The 7,073-nt window shown below is 54.4% G+C and overlaps 1 protein-coding gene across 1 annotated transcript in view; it reads left to right on the top strand.

Moving 5' to 3' along the window:
* The first annotated feature begins 799 nt into the window (after nucleotides 1–799).
* PODXL (podocalyxin like) overlaps nucleotides 800–7,073 on the top strand; it is an 89,309-nt gene continuing 83,035 nt past the window's right edge. Inside the window, exon 1 of the mRNA XM_074942700.1 lies at nucleotides 800–1,251. Within this exon, the coding sequence (XP_074798801.1) occupies nucleotides 1,209–1,251 (43 nt within the window). The 5' untranslated portion in view covers nucleotides 800–1,208. The remainder of the gene's footprint in view (nucleotides 1,252–7,073) is intronic.

The raw sequence follows: 7,073 nt of genomic DNA, 5'->3' as shown, positions 1-7,073 counted from the left end.
GCCCCACCAAATTCACAGCCATGAAAAACATGCCACGGACCATGAAATCTGGCCTCCCCTGTAAAATGTACTCTATATTATACAGAATTCATGGGGGAGACCAATGTTCCTCAAATTGGGGGTCCTGACCCAAAAGGGAGAGTCACAAGGTTATTTTAGGGGGGTTGCTGTGTTGCTACCCTTACTTCTGCGCTGCCTTCAGAGCTGGGTGGCCAGAGCGTGGTGGCTGCGGACTGAGGGCCCAGCTCTGCAGTCAGCAGCGCAGAAGTAAAGAGTGGCAATATCATACCGTGCCATCCTTCCTTCTGCGCTGGTGCTCGCGGTGGCTCTGCCTTCAGAGCTAGGCTCCTGGCCAGCAGCCGCCGCTCTCCAGGTGCCCAGCTATGCACGCAGCAGTGCAGAAGTAAGGGTCGCCCTACTGCAACCCCCCTGTACCATAACCTTGTGACCTCCCTCCCCACACAACCCCTCTTTGGGTCAGGACCCCAACAATCACAACGCTGTGAAATTTCAGATGTAAATAGCTGAAATCATGACATTTATGGATTAAAAAACCCTATGCCCCTGAAACTGACCCAACTGGACTGTGAATTTGGCAGGGCCCCTACCACCAGCCCTAAAGTCAGCAAGTGGGAGGGTGGGACCTGCAGTGGACAGGCCGTTGGTGTGGCCAATCAGGGCCGGACGGGGGGGGCCAACCATTCAGGAGGCAGGGTTGGGCGAAGCGGACCAATCGCTCGCCCCTGGCTCAGCCGCACGGGAGTGCGGAGCGGTGCCCCGGCTGGGACCCCGCAGGGCTACGCAGGGCAGCGGCGGCGGCTGCAGCACTCGACAAAGGCAGCTGCGGCGGGCGCCTGGGGGCGCAGGGAACCCGGCAGGGGGAGCCGCGGGGCACGGCGGGCAGAGGGCGCTGCCGGGCGGGGAGATCCGGAGCGCAGCGCCGGGCGCAGGAGCAGGCGAGTTGCCCCGAGCCAGGCTCCCCGGAGCCCCCCAAGCCCCGTGCAAAGCGGGGGTCGCAGAGGCAGCGAGGGGGCTGCAAAGCGGCGCTAGGGACCGGCGCCGAGCAGCTCCACGGGCGGCGGGCGCTTGTCACCCCGCCCGAGCCCCGGTGCATCGCGCAGAGCCAGCCCCCTGCCCAGCCTCGGCGCCGGCCGTCCCCGCAGGGCTGCGGGAGAGAGAAACCTTCAGCGGCGATCCAGGGAGGCACCATGCGTTGCCCGCTCCTGCTGCTCGTCCTGCTCTGCTGCAGGGGTAAGTGCCAGTCTCCTTCTCTGCCCCTTCCCCGGGGGGCAGCAGTGCCGGCCCCGCAGCCCGCTGGTGCATGGGTACCCCCAACGGCAGCCTTGCCCTCTCCCTGCGCCGGGTGGGGGCCAGGAGACCGGCTCCGGGAGGAGAGAGGGAGTTAGCCCCAGGCTGCCAGCCACGGGGCTAACTGCAGGGATGGATCCTCCCCTGCCCCTCAGAGAGGCACCAGGCTGAGACCCAACAACTCATTGCATGTACGCCACCAAAGAGTAACTGCTGACGGACACCGGAGCTGAACCAGCAGCCTGGTGGTGAAAGGGGTCTAGCATTACGTTGGCGAGCCCTTGAACCATCCAGCTTCCTCGGGCAGAGACGGGTTAGTTTATGCTGCAGTTGATCGTAGCAGCCCCAGATTGCGTTAGGAGGCATTGGCTCAGTGCAGTCCGGGCTGAGTGAAGGGCAGGGCAGAGTAAAGCTCAGGCTGCGGGCGGCTTTGATCCTCTTCCAGGGGAGCAAAGCAAGTGGAAATTTATCAACAAGGAAAAGGTGTTTCTCTCTCGCCCAATGGCTCTCCTGAAGCTGGTGAATCTGTTGGCGTGTGCTGCACGTCCAGCAGACACTCCTGGTTTTGCTGAGTTAGAAGTGGAAATGGCCCAGCCAGACAAAAGTAGGAACACAGGTTACCCTGTCTGCATAGTAATGCTTTGCATCTATATAGTGCTCTTCATCCCAGAGGAATCCAGAGCACTTTATGCCGTTATTCAGTAATGGTTACAGGAATCAATTTACCCCATGCTGAAATGCAGCCGTCTCCAGGGTGGAATGGAGCAGCTGTTTAACAGTGCCCACCTAGCAGCTTAGAGCAGGAAATAAAGAACACTGTTCTGATTTGGATCTTACACCAGTTCCAGTTTCACGCTGGTATCACTCCACTGACTTGGCTGGAGTTATTATTTTTTACTTCTTTTACAGGATGCCTGCACACCCCAAACAACATTAGGGCCCCACTGAGTCAGGCGCTGTACAAACACAGCCCTCGTCTACACTACAAACGTATGTCGGTATACCTACATTGCTCAAGGGTGTGGAGAATCCACACCCCTGAGCGACGCAGTTACACCGACTGGACTCCCGGTGTAGACAGCGCTGTGTAGACAGGAGGGCTTTTCCCGTCAACACAGCTACTGCCTCTCCAGGAGGTGGAGTACCTACCCTGATGGGAGACGCTCTCCTTTTGATGTAGGGAGCGTCTTCATGAAGCCCTACAGCTGCACCGGCTGCAGCCCAGTGAGTGTAGACAAGCCCTGAGGGACAGCCCCTGCCCTGCAGAGCTTACAATGTAAATGGACAAGACAGATAAAAGGCAGGAGGGGAAACAGGAAAAGCATCTTACCTGAGGTGACGGCAAGTGGGTGGCAGAGTCAGGAATAGATCTCCTGACTTCCCGCGCAGTGCCCTAGCTATAGCACCTCTGTTTGCTTACCCTGACTTACGCTGGCATGAGTGCAGTTGGAATCAGGACCCCATACCAGGGGATCCGATGGAGGAAGTAATGATCCAGACTTGGATTCATCCAGGACTTTGGGTTTAACACCCCATACTCTTGTGAAAATTGCCGTAGGATCTGTAATGGGCCCCAGGCCACCAAGACCTCGGTTGTATGTCTCGTCTGAAAGGTGTGTTTTAAAATGCACTCACAGCATGAACCATTTTAAAAGAAAAATAGTCGGAAAGGGAATTCCTCCCTTTGTTGAAAACGGGAGGAAGGGCAAGAACAGCGAAGGCGTGCAATATTTCTTGACATTAAGAGGGAGAAAGGATGGAAGAAAGTGAGTGAAGTTCTGTGCTAGAGGATGTCTTGCAGTGAACTCTCTGCCCATCTGACAGCTTGCCCGCACTGCTAAAAGCTGCGGTTTTTTACCTTGCAGTAACTATCCCAAGTACAAAGCACAGTGAAGGTCTGCCCCAGGCAGAGGTGCAGGGTTGAGCTCAGCGAGTTTAATCTTCCACTAAAACTAAAGTGCCCTGTCTTCAGTGTGTTGTCAGTGCAGGAGCTATCCTGCGGTATAGTTATCCCCCGTACAGAAAGCACCACTCTTTTAGCAGTGGAGAGCAGCCCTGAGTCAACAAGTGCAGGGAGGTCAGGCTGTTATGAAAAGGATTGAGGTGTTGAAAAAATGATTTCTCTTGTTGTTTAACATGAGAGGATTAGGCCAAACTCTGATCTCAGTGATGCTGGTGTACATCAGGAGTAACCGCACTGAAGTCAGTGCAGCCCCTTGCACTTTACACCAGATAGAACCTGGCCCAGCAACGCCTCGGAAGATTTTTTTCCCAGGGTTTCGAGTCAAATCCACTTTGAGTTGTAGGAAGTGGGGTTTAGGGCTGTGCTGGTGGGTGATGGTGATGAGGGGAGGCGTTCTGATGGCTCGGTTATATTCTCTGTCAAGTGACCCTGCTGGGCTCCTCTTGGCTGCCTCACAGCATCTCCTTCCATAAGCTACTGCTGTTACGGTTTGAAATCTGTCAACTGCAGGTACTCTTGTACTTTCCCTTGTGTAGAAAGGGTGGATGGTTTTTTTTAATTTTTTTTTTTTTAAGGGCCAGATTGGGCCTCCCTTACACTGACTTCAGCTTGCCCAGCGGATTACACCATTTTGTGAGCGATACCTAATTCCATGAGCAGAACCCGTTCTAATCAATGGGTGCGCTCAAGGAGCAAGGACCCACGCGTGTCAGGAAGGGTGGCCAACCCTGTCCCTTATTTTCCTAAAGGAGAAAAGAATTGTGGGGGAAGGAATGAAAATGTGCACTTTTTTTTTTTAAGGAAAAGAAATAACTGGAAACCGCAAGGGGCTTGCTTGCCCTCTGCCTGACTGCATGTGTGGCCAGCTATAGCTGTGCAGAGGGGGTGTGAAACACTATCACCTGTGCACACGAGTGGAGAGTTCTGATTTGGCAGTGTTCTACCCTGGCTTCGCACAGCTGTAAATAAATGACAGCACAGTGCACAAGGCAGCTCAGCATCAGGACTATGGTGTTGCAGGTTTAAAAACACCGCTGTTTTCTGCTAAGGCTATTTTCCTATGTAATCTGGGTCCGATGGTGAGCTCACACCAGGGTGATCCACTGGCTTCAATGGAGCTACTCCTGATTGACACTGGGGTAGGTCAGATCAGAGTCCGGCTGGCACAGCATACACATGGAGATGGTCTGAAGCATAATTGCCTCAAATTCAGACAATCTGTTGAGAGAGGCCCAAAGATGCCTGTTTCAGCATGTTCATGGGACGCTTGTTAGATTTTTAAATTCCATTAGAGGATATGGGGGTGGTGTTGACGTGGAAGGAAAAATTTGACCCCTTTATCTTTAGGATAAAAAGAATCAAAGCCTCAAATAATCCTTACTGGAAATGGCAAGACTGGATTTTCCCTATAGGCCCGCTGCTTGCCTAATTTAAAGCCATCACAGTCCCTTCACCCAAGGTTTAAACTCGTGTCTCTAAAACTCCCCCTCTTCAGTCCCAGAGCTACAGCATTTCCAAAGAAGCCAAAGGTTGGTTCGATCTAAGGGTCTGTGCATGAACTGCTGAAACTTTGAGTGATCTTGCTTTTCATTCAAATATTCACGATATTTATTGCATTATAGGAAGGGGCAACAGGCCGCTGGGAGGGGATTGTGGTCAAAACAGGAGAGTTGCCAGGGTGGGGCTACACTAGGAACAAAGGTTTTTTTTTTTTTTTTTTTAAACACATTGGCAGACGTGTGTTAACTAACACATTAAATTGTAATGTGGACAACACAAGTTGTGGTTGTTACCCGCGTTAGCGGGCGGAGGTGGAGTTGGGACTCCGGCGTTCTGTCCCCGGTGTAACCTTCGGCAAGTTCCTGAAATTGCGCTGTGCTGGTGATTCCCCAAGGAGTGAAATGAATACAGTAACTGTATACCCCTCTCCCCCGCGCGGTTTGGAGGCTTAATTAATGAATGGTTTGCAAGGCACCTGGATGTCCTTGGATGAAAGGACCTGTAGCGATGCGACGTCGTAGTTTATTTTAATTCCGGGGGGTTTCTTTGAAGAATTGTTATTATTCATGCCGGTGGCTGAAGTGATGCTGCAGCTGTTTTCTAAACACTGTACATGAGCCTGGCACCTTGTTTGAAGTTCTGTGAAGCTTTGGGGCTCTAGCTCCTGCGTTTGTGACATACACCCTGTGGGGCTTGTGTGCGTAGGGCTTTGTGGCAGGCATATGAGATTAATTAGGGTCAGTGAGATCTCGTAGGCTGTGGAATAGTTTCCCCATCACTTGTGACATTAAAACCATGGGAGCTTGCAGTCAAGAGATAGATCACCCCCAACAGTGGATGGGGTGAAACCCACCCAACGTGGCAAATCCTGCAGATCTTGAGACTTGCAGAAAGAGACTTGGTGCTGGTTAGCTACTTCCCAGGGGAACCCCCTTCTCCTATGGCAGTGGTGCACCTTTGAGAGCCGATCCACTGTATGTACGTGGGGGAGATGAGTGTTTTGGCAGATGGGGACAGCACAGAAGACAGTGCTGAACCCCATCACTATTATCTACAATGGGGAGATCCCTGTGGGTAGGAGGGGAGATGAGAGTGGGGAGAATGGCTGCTTCCCCTCCCCTCCGCACACATACCTCAGATTTGGGTCAGAGGAGCGTCTGCAGAATCAGGAAGAAGGAGGCTGCTTGCAGTGGACCCCCTGGCTGGATTCTGATGGGTTTGGCCTGCTCTGACGTGAGCAGAGAGGAGTGCATGGAGCCTACGTTTCTGAGCCACTCCACTGATTCGAGTGCAGTTCCATCTGCCTGCAGCAATTCTGACTTTGTTTCCTCCTCATCTGGGGCACCAACCGTCCCATGCAAGAGTCTCTGTCTGTGCCCAGCTGCTGTCCCTGTGTCCAAGGTCCTCTGTTTACTCTGTCACCGAGCCATCAAGCTGTCAGTTTGCTCCTGTGCCAGCCTGTGAGCAGGAACTGCAGCTGCACGCAGAGCGTGACTGTGCTCTGACCGAGCAGGGAAAACCAAGGCAGGTTGGGGGGATGCTGTGAGAGTCATCTGAGATGTTGCACCCTTTAGAACTCAGGGCAGCGGAGGTGAGTGCTGCCCTGTCAGAATGCCAGCTCCGAGCACGGAGGGCCCTGGGGGGAAGGTGCCAGATGCCTTACCCATTCACCTGAGGGTCATTGTGATGGCCTGGCTAGTGAGAACGTGCAGGGCAGCCCTCTGCTGAATGAACCTGGAAAGGCCCAACTGTGTATCATAGGTCCCTTCACCTTAGGGTGACCAGATCAGAACAGTGAAATATCGGGACACATTGGGGTGCTGTCAGCCCTGCCCACAGTCTACCCCCACTGCTCCCAGATCCTGCCCCAGATCCCGCTCGGCCCCCCCTCCAGCACGCCCTTCATCATCCCCCGACCTGCTGCTGGCTTGCTGTAATGCTGTATCCCTCCTCAGTCCCCCACCGACCGCTCGCCTCCTTACTCCCCTCCACCCCTCCCGCTGCTGGCTCGCCGCTCGCCTCTTCACCCACCCGCCTGCTACTCAACCCTACGGCGCTGACTTCCCCTCTGCCCGGTGGGTGCTCACCCCTGCACCGCCCTCGCCCTACCCCCATTCCACCCCTTTCCCCCAAGTCCCTGCCTCTGCCCTGTCTCTTCGCCGCCGCCTCCCCTGAGCGCGCCGCATCCCTGCTCCTCCCCCTCCCTCCCGGAAAGTCCAAAGTGCCGCCAAACAGCTGTTAGGCAGCGGGAAGCGCTGGGAAGGAGGGGGAGGAGTGGGGACGCGGCACTCTGGGAGGAGAG

This window comes from Natator depressus, chromosome 1 (genome assembly GCF_965152275.1).
Source record: "Natator depressus isolate rNatDep1 chromosome 1, rNatDep2.hap1, whole genome shotgun sequence".
Lineage (NCBI taxonomy): Eukaryota > Metazoa > Chordata > Testudines > Cheloniidae > Natator > Natator depressus.
The sequence above is the reverse complement of the archived record's forward strand: the minus strand, read 5'-3'. Positions and strand labels throughout refer to the sequence as shown.